Source organism: Notechis scutatus, chromosome 4, assembly GCF_049901735.1.
Source record: "Notechis scutatus isolate UNSWTSFEM ecotype Mainland chromosome 4, rNotScu1.2, whole genome shotgun sequence".
NCBI lineage: Eukaryota > Metazoa > Chordata > Lepidosauria > Squamata > Elapidae > Notechis > Notechis scutatus.
Window position 1 is genome coordinate 131,227,820 of NC_142012.1, and position 18,138 is coordinate 131,245,957.

The 18,138-nt window shown below is 37.1% G+C and overlaps 1 protein-coding gene across 7 annotated transcripts in view; it reads right to left on the reverse strand.

The window, feature by feature from the left end:
• ANO7 (anoctamin 7) overlaps positions 1-18,138 on the reverse strand; it is a 40,558-nt gene that overhangs the window by 21,757 nt on the left and 663 nt on the right. The window contains exons 2-11 of one of the 7 annotated variants that reach the window (XM_087964964.1): positions 17,014-17,076; positions 13,825-14,147; positions 12,123-12,177; positions 10,777-10,937; positions 8,081-8,188; positions 6,124-6,263; positions 4,316-4,373; positions 4,006-4,116; positions 2,640-2,805; positions 82-172 (exon numbers count right to left, since the gene is read on the reverse strand). In XM_087964964.1, the coding sequence (XP_087821090.1) occupies positions 82-172; positions 2,640-2,805; positions 4,006-4,116; positions 4,316-4,373; positions 6,124-6,263; positions 8,081-8,188; positions 10,777-10,937; positions 12,123-12,177; positions 13,825-14,106 (1,172 nt within the window). In that variant the 5' untranslated portion in view covers positions 14,107-14,147; positions 17,014-17,076. Of the gene's footprint in view, positions 1-81; positions 173-2,639; positions 2,806-4,005; positions 4,117-4,315; positions 4,374-6,123; positions 6,264-8,080; positions 8,189-10,776; positions 10,938-12,122; positions 12,187-13,824; positions 14,263-16,999; positions 17,078-18,138 lie in introns of those variants that run through there. The other 6 variants (XM_087964963.1, XM_087964961.1, XR_003373565.2 and 3 more) reach the window with 6 other exon arrangements.

The following is an 18,138-nucleotide window of genomic DNA, read 5'->3' on the forward strand; positions in this document are numbered from 1 at the left end:
GATTAAAAAGGCTCATATGAGTTATCTGAAGACCTACTAAAAACAGAATTAAAAAAAGAGAAAAGAAAGTTTGCTACTTACGTTGGAATGTCATGGAACATCATAAAAATGCCAATTATGAAGACCAGTGTCCCCACTATAGCTGCTGGAAGAAGCCATGCTGTGTAGAAACCTACACAAAAGGAAGAGAGGCAAAAGCATATTCCTACTCAGGAACCCATGCTGCCCCACTCGCTGTGATTGAGAACCATCAGCTTGCTGTCTGGAAAATGTCAGTCCAGTTTGTGGTATTTTGCAAAACAGCAAAAACAGAATAACAGATAACAGGATGCTACAACTTGGGGGCTGGTTGTTAACAGCAAGTTAATGGACAAGTTTCTGAAAACCAGATTGGTCCCTAGCACCAATATAGAACAAATGCCTCCTATGAGAGAGAAATAGCATCATGGTGAGATGGGTGACAAATAAATTTAACAAACAAACAAATATATAATATCAATTAGGTTTTTGCCTTCTCATAATCTCCTACCTGGAACCTAGTCAATATTACCGTAAGAAACTGGTCAGAAAATATTCCTTGTGTGTGTGACTGATTAATTGCTATAACTAGATATGCCCCCAGAGGTAGGGGTTCTCTTGAAAACCATAAAGCAGCAATTGAAGGGTCAAATTTAGATTTCTGGATCAAATTTTGAGCCCAGAATTGGGTGTCTTGGGATCATCCAGAAAACAGCAAGTAATAGTAGTGGCAAACTGGTCTGGGACAATCTTCATACAAAGGAAAAGAAGCAAAAAGAGATAAATGATTATAATAAGTGTTGTGTCTCTTCAACTTTCATGATTATAAACCGTTGCTGTTTTAACTTTATTCAACCTGAGTGGCAATAAAATGGAGTCAAGAAGAAAAGCATAAGAAGGAGCCTACAGATGGGCCTGCCCCATTTCTGTTTCAGTGATGTGACTGGAGGATATTTTCCTGCAATGTGATGATTTACACAAGGAGAATAGCAAAGCAATGTATCAGAAGTACAGGTAGACCTCAACTTATGACCACAATTGATCCCAAAATTTATGTTGTTAAGTGAGAAATTTGTTAAGTGAGTTTTGCCCAGAGGTAGTATTCAGCAGGTTCTGACCAGTTCTGGAGAACCGTTAGTGGAAATTTTGAGCAGTTCGGAGAACCGGCAAATACCCCCTCTGACTGGAGATTTTACAGTATCCTTCCCTGCCACTCCCACCAAGCCACGTGCACAGAACTGGTAGTAAAAAAATTGAATCCCACCAGTGGTTTTGCCCCATTTTAAGATTTTTCTCACCACATTTGTTAAGTGAATCACTGCAGTTCTTAAATTAGTAACACGGTTGTTAAGTGAATTTGGCTTCCCATTGACTTTGCTTTTCAGAAGGTCGTAAAAGGGATCACATGACTCCGGGACACTGCAACCATCATAAATGTGAGTCAGTTGTCAAGCATCCAAATGTAAATCATGTGACCATGGGGGTACTACAAAGGTCATAAGAGTGAAAAATGGTCATAAGTCACTTTTTTCGATGCCATTGTAACTTTGAATCATCACTAAACGACCTGTTTTAAGTTGAGGACTACCTGTACTAACTGGGTCCATGTGTTTTTATTAATTTATCTTTGGTTCTTCCTATCCCAACAGTAATGCTACTATAAAGTACTATTTCAGAGCTATATGAGTAAAATCCAACTAGAGACAGTTAGATTTGCTGATTATACTTGATTATCATAAAGAAAAAAGAAATAAGCAAAAGATAGTCACAGTCAATTTTTTCAGCTTTTAGGAATTCATGCGGGTCAGCTCACAAATGGATTACTGCAATGTGCTCTACTTGGCACTTTACTTGAAGACAACATAGAAGCAGCTACAGTTGGCCTGCAATGTGTCAGCACAGGCAATATTGGGCATGCCTGGATTTGCTTGTGTGATCCAACTATACTCTGAGCTGCACTGGTTACCAGTTGGCTTCTGAATGCAATTCAAGGTGCAATTATCACCTATAAAGACTTACATGACATAAGGTCTGGTTATTTGTGGAACTATCTGTGTCCATTTTTTCTGCCCATCCAATGCAAACATGGACAGTGGACGCACTCTGGGTCCCATCACTTAAGCAGTGCTTTCTTATGATGCCATGAAACATGCCTTCTCTGTCATGGCACTTGCCCTCTGAAATAATCTCCCCCAGAGATCTTGATGGCTCCACTCTGATGAGCTTCATGAAGCTCTTATAGCTGGTTATTCTCCCAGGCTCTGGAGAAGAGCAAAGGTTATATCTTGGCATGATATATAGGATATACTGTACAGTTATCCTATACAATATACTTGATGGTATAACTCTAAGATAACACTATTCTTTAATGAGGATTTCAGCATTCAGACTTAGTTATTAACAACTTTAATTCCCACGATTTGTTCAGAAGAAATAAGGATTGCAAGACCATATATTTTCTCTGTGTTGATATATCCCAATGTTTTGCTTATCACTGAAGGTTACTAGTTTTTAACAGGACTTTTTTTTTGTAACCTTATCACAGAAGAAAAAGAAGTAGAGCATCCACATAACTCCAAAAGTCAGGAAGCTGGTGATCCATTGAAAGAGTATATACTTACCAAGCCAGGCAAAGTAGAGAGCAATCTTCTCTCCAAAGTACCTGCGGATATGATTCAAAGGCTGATATTTCTTCCACTTACTCCACTGGGCCCAATAATAGAAAAGAATCTGCCTCTGATTAAGTAGATTAGTGGGCTCTTCCTCTGATGACATCTTGTATGGGCCCTTTGGCACAGGGTGATATTAGCCACATAAAGTACAAATTTGTATGGTGTATGTTGCATTTTACATGAACTTTCTTGAACACTGTAAATACTTTATAAAATTCAATAATTAATAATACTAACAGCCATTAATTATTATAACTATAATTATAATTATATATTATATAATACTTATACACATGTACATTATACTTTTTAAACTTCTACTTGTAACTTTTTTAAACAAAAGTGACATGACAAGATGTTTTGGGTGACATGTCAACGTTTACCAAAACCTCACAACAACTATTCTCAAAAGCACACCCCATTCTTGCACAATTTTGGGAAGTTGGGGGTCTGCTCTACCACAGCCAGCCAAGTGGCCTCTGGAGCCTCCAAAAATTGTGTGAGAATGTGCCATGCTTTTATGAGATTTTTGGAAGCTGCAAAGGCTATGCTAGAGTGGGATATGCTTTTGTGCTGCCTCTGGAACTTCCAGAGTTCAAGTGGCTTCCAGAGCTTCCAAATATCACACAATAACAAGGTGTGCTTTTCTACAGGATTCAGAGGCCGCAGAGGCCGCAGAAGAAGTTGCTGAAGTTGCTTCAAGAACAAAGGCCTTGTGGGAAGTAGAGCAACTTTGGTTAGACCTCAGGGGCCTGTCAATAGAAAGAGAATACTGCCTGAAGGTAAGCGGCACATGGCAGATCCTGGAGAATAGCAGGCCGTGGGGCAATTGTGCCATTCCCCAAGGCTCATGTACATCGGGGGAATAGTGCAAGACGGCCTTTTTGAGTGGCAATGGTAGTGCTAGGACTGAAGCCAGCTGGGCCCAGCTTCTACTTCAGGCTCACTCTTGGGATTGCTGCTGAGGGCCATTGTTCAGTGTGGCCTAGATTGGGGCGGCGGGGGCAGGGAAATAGAGACTTGTTTCTCTTTTCTTTGGGGGGTGGGGATGACACACCACCAGAATCAAGTTAGTCATTTTCTGAATGTTTGATACGCTGAGCCCCAAAGATTTGCCATTATTCTTCAGCGGCCACAAACTTTGTCTCATTAAACTGAACATATAAAACTGTCCAAAGTCACTAACACTTAAACTATTATGTTAGTCTGGAAACTAACTAGATGCTAACTTATGGCAGAGTTCTCAAAAACCACTTTTAATACAAGTGCCGTCTCCTATCTGAGAGAGAACTGGGACTGATGCTTGCAAACTTACATCATGTAGTGGAAATGCACCTGTGAAGACTTCCTCATTCAGCATCCTTTCTATTCCAACCTGCCCTGCCTTTGGATTGCCGTATGATGTAGTGGACAGGATCTCATACAGCTGAAGAAAACCAAAATTAAAGGAAGCCATACTTTGATTTCCACAGTTAACAGCAACATCACCCACATTACACATTTTAAAGTCTGAAGATAGAGCTGCAATAGTAGCCCTCAATTACACTTAACATTAACGTGCAGCACTGGGATTAGCTACACATATATACACATGTTACCCTGCATTTGTTTCACTCCAGTCTTACTATTCTATGCCGTTGTGTATTACTGAAGAAGGTCTCATGGTTATCACTTCCACGGAACCTGGGGGGAAAAATCACTGATAAATTACCAGACATAAAACAGAAGCTATAAAAAAGAGAGACTGTGATATCCTAGTTATCATTCCCATATACCCACTTACTGGTTCTATTCGCACCTAACATGAATCCAGTTTTTGCCTTAACTATGGTTAATGTCACTACACATAATGTTAAACGATAAAGCTATGTGCAACTATAAATGGCTGAACTTTTCACATGTTGCACTTGTTCAAAACCTATTGCCTTATTGCTTACTACAAAGTATGACCCTAGTCTTACTGATGAATATAATACTCAGTTTCTTCTCCATTTTTTCTTCTAATGTCTACATTAGAAACAGAAATAAACTAGGAAAATTCATGGCTCTGGATCGGTTCAGAAAACAATGTGATGGTTCAATCATACTAATTTCATAAATTTCTAAGCTGTGGTTCTACAGTACAGTTTAGTGCAAAAAATAAAAAGCTTTCTTGGGATAGGTTCGTACCTTGTGCTAAGCAAACAAACCATATTTAGTGTAATGTGCTAATCTGACTGCTATGGATGTTGCTTGGATATTTCTGGCACAGCTAGGAAAGTGCTGAGTTTTGGAAGCCAATATACACAGCAGGGAGAATACTAGGAAATTTTTATAATTCTTTATTATGTCAAGAAAGCATTCAAGAATTCTGGGCATTACTATTATACTGGTGGGACAGGCATGCATGAAGCCACAGAATCTTCTTCTCTGTAACATTTATTGTTTCTGCCTCATCTCAAGGATATAAGGGACTATATTTATTTACTTTATCCATGAAAAATCTAGGCATCCATGTAGACATTTAGAAGTCTCCTGCCTAATGAAAACACTAAGAACAGGCACACCTGCCTTTGGTGAAATCATGTAAAAAGCACTTTTGTTTTAGATGATAGAAGAGATCATTACACCTTGATAATGTTCTGTTTGAACTGCATGGATTGGTGGAATCTAGGCACGTCGTAAGAATCCTGCAGGATTAGAAACTGTGATCTGCAGGACAGACTGGCTGGGTAGCATTTGGAAGAGACAAGCCAGACGTCAGTTGAGAAAAGTGCAAAGGTGCTAGAATTCCAAGCAGTGAAGAGTTACTTTTCTTTCTTTCCCTTCTCCCTTCTAGATTAAAAGCAAGTAAGACAAGTAAAAGTACCGAAGCTGTCCAAGAATAATAAATTTGTGATCATGAGCACCTACATAAATCAGGATGCAAGGGAGAGATATGTTTATGAAAAGGTAAAAAGCCCTGTATAGCATTGTAAGTATAATCTGCTAAATTAAGACCACTGTATATAATAGAAATCAGCCCAAATTATTTACTTAAAAAGTATTACACTGTAATATTAATAATCATTGTACAAATTGTGGAGATTTTGCAGTGATGTATCTGAAAAATCCTTAGTCTTTGCAAAATGCTGCCGATCTCTGAAAAAAGATGAAGCAAGAAATGCGGGTTTTTCCGATAAACATATTTGCAAGAGACAAATAGATTTTTCTTTATATAACTAGATTGATGCTCAGCATGATTTTTTTTTTTGAGAAAAGAGCAAATATTGGGATATTACAGTTAAGCAATGTTACTATTGTAATCTTATTATAATGTTTTATTGGTTTTATTGTATTGCAAACAGTTGCTGGGGTGCATCCACAGTTTTGTTGTACAATGACAATAAAGTTCTTCTAATTCTTCTAATTCTAATAATGAAATAGGGGATAATAACTCATACCATAATCTTACCAGTGTAACATGTTTGCTTTAAAATGACAGGTATAGTTATCCAAGGGAATGTCAGGAACCTCATCATAGAGTAAGTTAGGAATGCCCAGTTTCATCAGAATCCTGTGAGACCAGTTGATTTCAAGTTCAATGGGCATGGCCTAGGATACAATAAAAGAAATATTCTAAACAAGAGGACCTTTTGTTAGTAGTCACACACACACACACACAGAGAGAGAGAGACAGACAGACAGATAGAGAGACAGAATAGAGACAGAGACAGATAGAGACAGACAGACAGAGATTGGAAGTTAAAATTATTAAGTTCATGAACAAAAGCACAACATATAAAAGAAGGTAGAGTTTCTGATTTGGCTCCCTTTACTCCTTTGCAATCTTTTAAATATAGACAATCTATTTTTACACTCATACATAGAAAAGTACAGCACATGAATCACAGAAAATAGGCATTAGAGATTGGTGAAGAGCTGTTGGTTCCAATACAATGCTCAGTTCCCATTTTATCAAAATAAATACTTAGTGATAAAACTATCTCTGGAAAAATTAAAAGAGTGATGGGCAGAGGTGGCCTTGTTTCCTCAAATTTTCAGTTTTTTTCTGGATTGTTATTTGTTGAATCCACTGTTCATATGCTCTTCAAGCTGTTACAATCTCAGATGGACTAGAAGAAATGGTGTAAGTCAATGCTATTCTGTCTCCTAGAGAATAATACACCATATGACTTGCAAAGAATCAGAAAGAGTCTGGGAGCACCTTCTCTCTCTCTCTCTCTCTCTCTCTCTCTCTCTCTCTCTCTCACACACACACACACACACACACACACACACACACAGGATGAAATGCTCTGATATTACATGTCCTTCATGCCCACATGTCCTGTAAAATTTGTATCCAATAAAGTCTTTCTGTAAAGCTTGTCCTTCTTGTCCTACGTAGAATCCAGAGGGGTAGTGCTGGTAGATGATGGTAGATACTATATTGGAGGAATAGCATGCAAAGGCACCTCTGTTATGTACTTGTTGGGTCTTAAGAAGGGATTGTTGATACAGATATGGGAGCAAGGTAGACATCTGGGGGTTGTTGCAGAGTCTGCTACCCATGTTGGCATTATCCTATTGTTGCCTGTGAGACACTTCAGATTGTGTGCTTGTCTGTATGCAAATAAGGCCCTGCCACCCGCTGTCTGAATAAGTGTGGTGTCGTTTTCTAGTATGAGCTGTAGTATATTAATAATGTATTAGTGTGACTTAAACTGTGAGCTGCAGGTGACAACCAGTGGATGTCTGTTTCTCTTTTTCTGGTCTGTCTTTTAATAAATTCCCCTGGGAATTGGCCTAATACTATTGTCTATTGACCTCATTGTGTGGGTAATTTAGTTTTGTGAATACTTTTTTTATGCCATCAGTTGAATATTTCTGTGAAATGGGCAAAAACAAATGCAATTGCTGTGTAAAACATGGCTCCTGAAATCTTATGCTTTTTAACAACATCTGTTAGAAAAGGTGCTGGCCAGGTTACGTTTGTTTTTTTTTTTGTTTTTTTTGTAACATAGATCAGCTCTTCTCCTACAACTTTTACATATTTTTCCTTTATTTATTTACTTACCTATAGAAACTTTTATCATTGCCAAGCTTCCCAAGATACTGGTCAGTTTACAAAAGTAAACAAAAACAAAACATTTAAATAAACAAAAATCACTGTTCACAAAAGGAAGATCCTGCAGAAGAGGGACATGGACTGCCTTTCTGTCAAGCTCATATTTTCCACATGGTGATCATTTTTTATGAAGTAATGTTTAAATAAGCAACTTCCTTCTGATCAACTGCAGACTAATGTAATATAACTAACAAACAACTAAAACCCACAACTTTTTCTTTCTTGAGATCAGAATATAATAAATGATTTTAGCTGGAAGCAAAGTTTTATCCTTGGGTATTAGGTTTCACAGCATTCTCACCTGCAAGGGAACTCTCAGCCTGAGGTCCTCAGCGTAATAACATAGCACACTCCAGGGAGCATTCAACAATATAAAGTGGACCACTTTCTTTGTATGTTGGGCTGCATGCTGCAAAAGAGACCATTGGAGCCACTCAGCTACATAAAAACTCAGCTATATAAAAACCTAAAATCCTTGGGAAAAAATGTATTCAACTGGAGAGGCCAATATTCCTTTTCCATAACACTCATGAGCAAAATAAGTTTAACAGCACTTTGAACTAGAGTACTTGTGTTACCAGCCCTGTCTGACCCCAATTTTTACTAACAGCTCTATTGGACTGAAATGATTCTCCTTTTCAGCCCAATTTAAATGCCATAGTTCTGATATCAGAAACATATTAACAGTCCCAGATTACTAGAAGAGAAACGTTTGTAATCCATGCATTCAAAATAGACTATGAAATAACAGAAAAACAGAATTGGAAGGGACCTTGGAGGTCTTCAATTCAACTCTGTGCAGATGCAGGAGACACTATACCATTTCAGACAAATGGTTGTCCAATCTCTTCTTAAAAACCTCCAGTGATGGAGCACCCAGAACTTCTGAAGGCATCTGTTCCACTGTTTGTTAAGTGATTCTGGCTTCCCCATTAAGACTTTGCTTGTCAGAAAGATGCAAAAGGTGGCCACATGACCCTGGGGCCCTGTAGTCATCATAAATATGATTAAATTGCCAAGCATCTGAATTTTAATCACATGACCATGGGGATGCCGCAACGGTCATAAGTATGAAAAACAGTCATAAGTCACTTTTTTCAGTGCCGTTGTAACTTCAAATGGTCATTAAAAGAATGGTTATAATTCAAGGACTACCTGTAAAACAAATTCATTTGGCCAAGATTAAAACATATATGTTGTAGCTCCTGCTAGCTATTAAAGGAATTTCTTTTTGAGCAGGAATGAATATTGATGATTTAAAGAACTGTTTATAAGCGGGGAGAGATTTATTTTGCTTTATTTCTTTAAAAAAGTCGTAAGTTGTAATTCAAAATGGATTTATGTAATTAAGATTAAAATATATATGTTTACATTTCTGGTAGCTCTTAACAGACACAAATGAACAATGAGTTTTTCAAATTTGATTAACGAATGAGATGTGAAAATGATAAAATGTAGGAAGAAGAGTGTTTAAATTGAAACACTAGAGAAGGTGTTAAATTATTGACGTTGTTTATATCTTGTCTGAGGGAGGAGCTATTTTATACATACACATACAGTGTACATATTATATTTTCATTTCTCTTTTTTTCTTTACATTTTTTATCTCTCAATTTGTATTAATCTTTTATCACTATATTTTTAAACATTAATAATATTATTTTTAAATAAGAATAAGGGAAATAAAATTATTTGGGCTGAAATTGAACTGAAGCAGTGCTGCACAAATATTTTAGAGATTTGTATAAGAATGAGAATTATATGTTAAAAAGAGGAATTGAAATGAATTCTATAAATGTTGCTGTCTAAGAAAAAAATATGAAAAGAAAGTAATAAAAGCCATGAGAAGGTTGAAAGGCAACTTATGTAGATGGTGTAATTGGAATAATGTTAAAAAACAAATGTAGTTTGGTTATGACTATGTAACTATTTTATTTGCATCTAAAGGTGGCATTTTTGCCTTATAATAAGAATAATCTTGTGATTTTTCATCTATACATTTCTAAAATTGAAACAGTTAAAGTTTGTGAAATGTGCTTGTGATAGTTTTCAGCTGAATGCTATTGAAAGAGTATCAAAGGTGAAAAGGAACACAATCAAGTGTAGTATGGCTTTTCATCTATCAGGAGATATGCAGATCAGATTTTTGCTTTTTAGCAGGACATTGAGGAACAGAGATAAAAAGGAGTAAAAGATATAAAAATGCTACTATCTACTTCAATGTATTGATATGATCACTGGTTATGTCAAGATAAATATAAAAATAAGTAGAATACAATGGGAATAGGTTTACTTCAAAGACATAGGTGGTAAAACAAGAAAAGAAAGGATCAAGAATGGATAGGAACTAGATTAATATGGATTAAATTCAAAACTGAATGACCTGTATGAAAAACATACATTGAAGTGTTTTGATCATACAGAGAGAATGAAGGAGTATGGAATTGCAAAACAGGCATATGAAAGAAAAGTAAGTTAAAAGGAAGGGGAAGAACTATAGATGGTTGAACAAAAGGCAGAATATAAAATGGGGTATGGATCTAGTGAAAGAAGGGTTTGCAAAGAAGAGTTTACAATGATGGATATGCATGGAAAGATATGGTTTAGAGAAGGTATTCATGCCTTACATTTTGTCTGCTGATTTTGCATAATATTTTTTCCCTGGAAAGGAAAAGCAGAAATAGTGAAGATGTAGGAAAATACCTAATGTGCAAGATTAGGATTCTGTATTTGCTGATAGTTTAGCTTTATTTATGTTTTTCCTTCATATTTAGCCTTGTGGGGAATTAAAGCTGTTTACAATACTGAACAAGAGGGTTTTAAAATGGCTTATGATAAGCCAAATTCTTACTTTTCTTTCTTCTCTGAAAGAAGGTGAGATCAATAAAATTGAGGGTGCTACAATGAAAGATTAAAGTGAAGAGTGTTTCTCTCCTCAGTCAACTTCCTGTCTTCCCACCCACCACTCTATTGCCAGCAGTCCATTTTTTTGCATGCCTTTTCAATTCTGATCCCCTTCATCTGGAGTTTATGCAGAAATTTCTCCCGCCATTCATTGTGTATTTCAATTGATCTCTTTTGTTTGGATTTTGGATTATCATTCTCTTCATTTTGACCCTCTGGTTTCTGGCAATCTGATTCCCATACAAGGATAAAGTCTGTGGCAAAACATATAGACAGTAGAAATATTCCATTAGCCATTTGTCAGGAGTAAAAAAGTAAAAAGATAATTTAGATATCTTCATAATCTGAGATGTATTTGTAAAAATGGAGAAATACATGGAATCGACAAAAGGAAACTTCAAAATTGTTAAATTTCCTCATGATTTTTTAAAGTCTCTTTTTATTGACCAGCCAGACAATATATACAATCACCAGGAAAACTGCAGCAACAGTAATTTAACTCCTAAGGAAAAATACAAGGGAAAAGAAATAGAGCTCCCAAAATATGTTGTATTCCACATGATAATTTTTTTGATAAAATAGGACATTATACTTATGATTCTCTGAATACTATCACTGTAAATGTTGAAGGAATGGAATTTAAAAAAATGAATCCTTCTCATCTCTTTCCTGCACTGGAAATACAATAGTCAACATTAGAACTTCAAGAGTCTGAAATCAAATTAAACTCTAGAGCAACTTTCTAGTCCAAATTAGAGAAAAATTCCCAGAAAATGAAAAGCAGTTTCTATTGCAGTCTCATGGGCCACTTAATGCTTTATATTTAGTGGGATAACTGGACACAAGAAGCATGTACAGGTTCAGTACATTTTCATTACATTGTTTCCCACTAAAAATGCCATCCCCTGTAATTATCTTTTATCTGGAAGGTGATTGTACATGAAAGAAGGAAAAATATTGAAAGTGACTAAGGTAGAGGGGACTTGGGTAGAGGTAGACAAGGTAGATTCTCTAAGGTAGAGAATCAGTTGATTGGAAAAGGATTAAGCACACAAGAGCACCTGCTAAACTCATCACTTTAATGTGTATTTCAAATAAAATATGGAATTTGAGATCTCACATTTCTTCACAATGTCTGGTTTGAACCTACACTTTTCATTAAACCTTTTGGATGTAGAGATAATTCTATATAAATCCAGTTTCCAAGCAAAATTTTAAAACATTCCCCTAGCCAAATTGAACATAAATCAACATTTTTGCAAGAACAGGACAAATGATAGACAAATGATAGATTTGTCCTAAACATTTGACCAATAGCTACAAAACAGCTGATTTCAGATAAATGGAAAGGAGCATGAAATAAAACAACTAGTCAGAGTCACCCCTTGAAAGGAAAGATTGGTATTTTGTGCTTTGAGGTGAGCTATCTCTTTACTTACCTATCCTGGTCTTTTCATCACTGAAGAAGTTCGCAGTGCTGTTTACAAGGCAGTCCTTATTCCACTGGGGAGGGAAAAATATTAATGATCAATAGAAAAACAGGTTGGCTTACTCTACTGATCAGAAGGTTGTTCCTGGCCTCTTCTAAGTTTGAAAACATTTTACAGCAACAAGATCCTCTTTGTGAGAATGTGTAGGTGTAGGGTGATTTATTACTCTATCCCTGAGTATTTTCTTCTGCAGAGACATTACACAGGTATATTACAGAGAGTTGGGCAACCAGCTAGTTTTGAGCTCCTTCTCTAGATCTCAAATGATCCTCTGTTGTGAAAAAGAGTGGAATTGATTCTTAACATTTTGACACAAGAAAACAATATAAGTGAAGAGTAAGTGGAGCCTCTTTTGATTTGAGCTTAGCTTAGATCAGGGTGTCACAGCAGCGTCACGTGACGTATCAGGACTTTTTTCCGATAAACCGGGTGGGCGTAGGGCCAGCATGTGATGCATCCGGACCACGGGCCCCAAGTTTGACACCCCTGGCTTAGATGATTTAATAAATCTGGCTCTTTTTATGGCAACTTTTATGGCAACAGTAGAAAATTGGTTTGCCATTGCCTTCTGGGATTTCTTCCCTAAGATATGAAAGTATCCTACTACCCTATTCTATTGCAATAGCCACATAATAAGCACCTCATAATATCTATGCTGATTTTAACTTTCTTATTTAAAGTAAAAGGAAAGGATAGATAGTAAGTTACTTTTACTGTATATATGAATACACAGTACAGAGACACAATTCTATAGTTTCCTTATATATGTTAACTTTAAAAAAACCCAGCACCATGAATCATATTTAAATAATGAAATATTGGAAAACTGACATTGCAAAATTCAAGCTTATTTCATCCGGCTGATGTTTCTAAACCTAGTTACATCAGAAAAGCTAATAGATCTTGCCTCTTACTGATTGAAATGTACTAAATTGCATGAGAACTAAATAACTCCTCATTCTTCTCCCTCCTTTCAGACAAGGAAGAAATGAAGGGGAAAACACTTTTTTTCTTTAATTCTTTTTGCCTAACCAGCTAAAATATGTCCCTACTCTAATGGCCTATATTGAAGTAAGTATGCTGCTTTAAACAAAAAACTATGAGCTTTCTTAATGAAGAGATTAAAATAATTCCCACTGGGGAGAACGATCCAAGAGGACCCCTTAAGCTTGCTGCTCAAGTTATTAAGCTCCGTTTTCTCTCTCCTTTTTACTGAAGCTCTAGCTCTGTTTAAAATGATTCAAACAAGCAGACAATTGATATGTTTCTTGACACAACTATTGGTTTATAAGACAATTAATTCTTCACTTTTGCTTATTTTTTCCATGGTTTTTAGCATAAACCTAACACTAGCAAATATTTCTCAATCAAAAATTTTCAGTAAGTTCTTCCCATAAGACTTGTTAACAATTATGCATTTAAGATCCCCCCCCCCCCACATCTCTTTTCAAAACCTAAACAATTCTTGGCTTTGGTACTTTTTTCTACAACTCTGCTTTCCATGATACAATTCTGTTAGAAACTGTAGTTTCTAATTACAATCTGACTCAAATACAAACATTGATTTTACTAGATTTTGCTCTTTTGCTACTTTTTAAAGATTTTTAAGAGTTAAGAGTTAAAGAACTACCATTCATGTACCATTCCCTACCTGTGGGACCTTAAGAGAGGTAGTGGATAACTTCCAATATCTGTCATCCTCTATGTTCTTCTGCTTGGGCTGTTTAGCATCCTTTGAGTTATGCTGAGAGCCGCTGCCTAGGCTTTCATAAGTGGACAAATTTACAATCTTCTCAGGCCCAAAGGCCAGGGTTTCATAAATGTACTCCTTTATTTTTGACTCAGGATTCTTCTTTAAGCTCCCATAATTGGCTTCCTTGAGATCATGTTCTTCTGTAAACAAGCTGTCATCTTCTCTGGTCTTTCTCTGCATCTTTATTCTTCATGCCAATGACAAGAAAAAATCTAGGATGTCTGCATGGCAGAAAACAACAAACTGAATTTGCTCTTATAGCTCATAGAAGTTGTAGCATTGTGCACTGCAAAGGAGTAGCCTCCCTTCCCATTTTCTAGTCCTACTGGGATATTATTAGTGTCCACAAACTGATCCTGTCTAACCAGTCCTGTCACTTACATAGGCAATAGAACTTCCTTGTAAATTTAATCCCCTGGGGGAGGGAAATATAGTGTAGATAAATGGCCAGAAGTTGAGTTTAAGGCCTCTTCTGTGAGAAAAGCAGAGATAGACACTGTCTTCTCTATTCACATCTTAATCAGATGACATTGTAAAAATAACCACCCGCTTACTGAATGTTTCACTTTATATGAAAATATTTGGACACTAGGAATGAAGGAAATGCTATCGCTGACAAAAGAATCAATGTCACAAACTCCTTATGGATAATGGCAAGTAAACAACTGAGTTTGGATTTGATGTTTAAATCTCAGGGTCCAATTTAAAATCACCTTGACAATATTTTTTTATATAGAATCTTAACTCCTATATGTTCAAACTGGCATATAGTCAGATTCCAAGCAAACATGATTTTTAAAACTCCTTCGAAGATGGAGTTCTAACTTCATAAGATGGGGATAGGTAAAACTGCTGCTATGGGGAGGCAGGTCCAAACTGTTAAGTGATTTATGATAGCAATCTTTGTATTATTTATTAATGCACACACTTTGAATTTAATATGGAAATCTATATGATGCCAGTGAACTCCCAATGGAAAGCACCCCAGAGAAACCTGGCTGTTATATTCTGGACTTGCTGTAGTTTCTGGGCCTCTTTTAAAGCCATTTCTGATAGAGTTCATTACCATAGCCTTGAAGATAACCAACATATAGTCAGCTTTCTCTCTCTTTTTAAATTACTTTTTCCTTTCTTATTTTATACACTTGTAAAAGGTACCTTTCTGCTGCTAATGCTGCATTATTTTTCGTGCTAGGTTAAAATGTATTTTTTCAGTACCATTGTAACGGTCACTAAATGGACTGTAATAAGTCAAGGACTATCCATACTACACAACAGCACTGTACAATTACTGTATGTTACAATTAACAAAAAGCTTTACAATTATTTACTGGAAAATGAAGATGTTATAAAATGATACAAAGTAAATATGGACACTGGTAAAAGATGCTGAATGAGATACCAGAAAGGTATGAGATGAGGCATTGGCTCTGGGGTAAGAATGTCAAAGACCATACAACAATAATGTTGGACAGAGAAGATATGACAGGGGAGGGTTGTATGATGTTATAAGAGGAGGATTTGCACATTGGTGCAGGTTCGTTTTTCTAAACCAGTAGCACTAACTAGGAGATTGAATGGTTGAATCATTGGGCACCTTGGATACTGCCTCTGTAAATGGCACTTTTGTACAGAGGAGAGATAGCTAATCAATTCATACCACTCAGAGTTCTTTGATCAGACTGGGGGTGAAAAAGTGTTGATACTTTTTTAAAATAAACAGATAAACCTATAGACTTCATGCACATTAGTGAAATCTAGTTGGACAATGAAGGACATATCTGAAATCTGTCCAGCTGGATTTCATGTTCTGTAGTATCTATAATGATAAGATTCAGGAAAAGGAGTAGTTGTGGTAATTCATGTGATTGTGGCAGTAATTAGTAATACTGCCCCAGAAATAAATGGATATGGGATATATGGAGAGTTCGAGATGCTGCTAGTGTATATACTGGCTTCCTTCCTGTCCAGCAGTGGCCCTTCTGAAGCTCAACCTCATTGATTGAGTAGAATTGTTTTTGCCCAGATCTTTATTAATCAGTGCTTTCAAACTCTGTGCCTTTTGTGTTGAGTCTGTAAGCCCTAGAATTTCACAACCTCCAGGTGACCATAAGCTTGTCTTGGGTAATCTTGCCTCAAATCATAAGAGTGATTTCATGCATGATTAGATTTTTATTTTGGGGCAGAAATGTCATGATCTGGAGAAGGACAACATTATATCTGTTCTTTGTGTGGTCAGGTCAATTTTTGTCAAGATTGTGAGTACCATGGTTCTCCAAAGCCATGGCTAATTAGGATAGTCCACATTGGTTGACTGATGGATCATGGAAGTTTTCTGAAGACACCTGGGAAATTCCATCTATCTGGAACTTGGTTGACCTCTGATGTTTAAATCACTTGATAGAGAGATGGGTGCAGTGGTGGTATTCAGCCGGTTTGCACCAGATCGGGCGAACCGGTAGCAAGAATTTGGCATGGGTCGCTGAACTGGTAGTAAGTTCTGGCTGGCCACGCCCCCCACCCAGTCGCCTTCCTGCCCGATGCTCGCTCACCCCGCCCACCTGCCTGACATTCACCTAAGGTATTTCTTTCTTTTCTGTAGATAAGATCAACTGTGCTGGGATTTCCCTTGCTGAGGCCCAGGAAGGCAAAAAATGGAGGGAGGAGCTCAGCCCCCCCCCTCCATTTTTTGCCTTCCAGAGCCCCAGAGGAGCCTTAGGCGAGCAAAAACGCCCCTCCAGAGGCTTCTCTGAGGCTAGGAAGCTCCCAAAATGGAGCTTGGAGGGGTGCTGCATGCCCCTCCCATGCTCTGTTCCTTTTCTTCCAGAGCCCCAGAGGAGCTTTAGGGGAGCAAAAATGACCCCCTCCAGAGGCTCCTCTATGGTTAGGAAGCTCCCAAAAATGGGTGGGGGCTGCAAAAAAAGCCATGCCCACCCAGTCACATGGCCATGCCCACCAAGCCATGCCCACAGAACTGGTAGTAAAAGTTTTTGAATCCCACCACTGGATGGGTAGCATATAAATTTAATAAAATATATAAATAACTATAATTATTAATTAAGGATGAGATTACCTCTTTCAACTCACCAATCCTAATTAGCCCCCTGGTTCTCAGAAGAGTTACAGGAGCTGAAGTGAGTGAAAAGACACCTAGAAAAACAAGAGTATAAAATCAAAAGTGAATACAACTGAGCACTGCTACACATAAGTTTCAGGTCTACACAGGGTAACAAGATAATGGTAACAAGAAGCATTCATAATATAATGTTTCACTCTCATTGCAGCTGCAGATTCCTGCCTGACTACTCTGTTCAAATAATCCAGAATGTTTTTGGAGGGAGAGAAGGATAAAATTATTACAACCTATTGTGGTGCTTTTGTGGGTTTCTTTGCAGAACAGTACTCATATTACTCATTTTCTTAGGATTTAGATGTCAATTGGGCAGTCATGTCAATAAGTAGGCAATATTTTGCAATGCAGTGTCTGGAATTTGTGAAGTGTGTAAGGCATTTTATTTTACTATCTCAGACAACTGTGGAATGGACCCATGCCCAATCTGATTCTTATCAAGCAGCTAAAAATGTGGTCAGGTGGATTCAGAAGTGACATCATCTGAGAGGATGGGGTGCTGTGTTCATTGAAAGAGTCAGTGATCCTTCGCTTGAAGAGACCGTCTCTTATTCAGCTATATTGAATAACTACCTCCCAGAAATCAACTTTTCCTTTTAGAGAAAAATAGTTGAGATGGTGGAAAATCAGCTAAATCCATATCTCTCTAGGATCCTCTTAGCATATTCCATAATGTCAGGGCCTGCCTTCTGGTTCACAGTCATCAATCATGGAGATCAAACTGTTTAATGTTCTGGCAGAATGGGCAGAATCATTTTGGACAAGCTAGGAGTATTTCTTTCAAGATTCCAAGAGACAATTCTGCCAGATGGTAGAAGAAGGTAGCTAGAGCTCCATTTACTGAATTCTCTTAGTAGCAGTTAAAAAAAGCCTCCATATTCAGTTGATGTATGGTGAAAAGTTTGTAAATACTTCATCTAAGGTTTAATTAATATTTTGAAGGGCCTTAATTCTTGCTACACTATTTTCATTTCAGAAGGCAGTATGTGGATATTTTAAATCCAGCTTTTATACAGCAGTTTCTGCCCAGGTGTCCACAGGGAGGAAAGATGAACAAATGATGCCATGAACATTGTTATCAA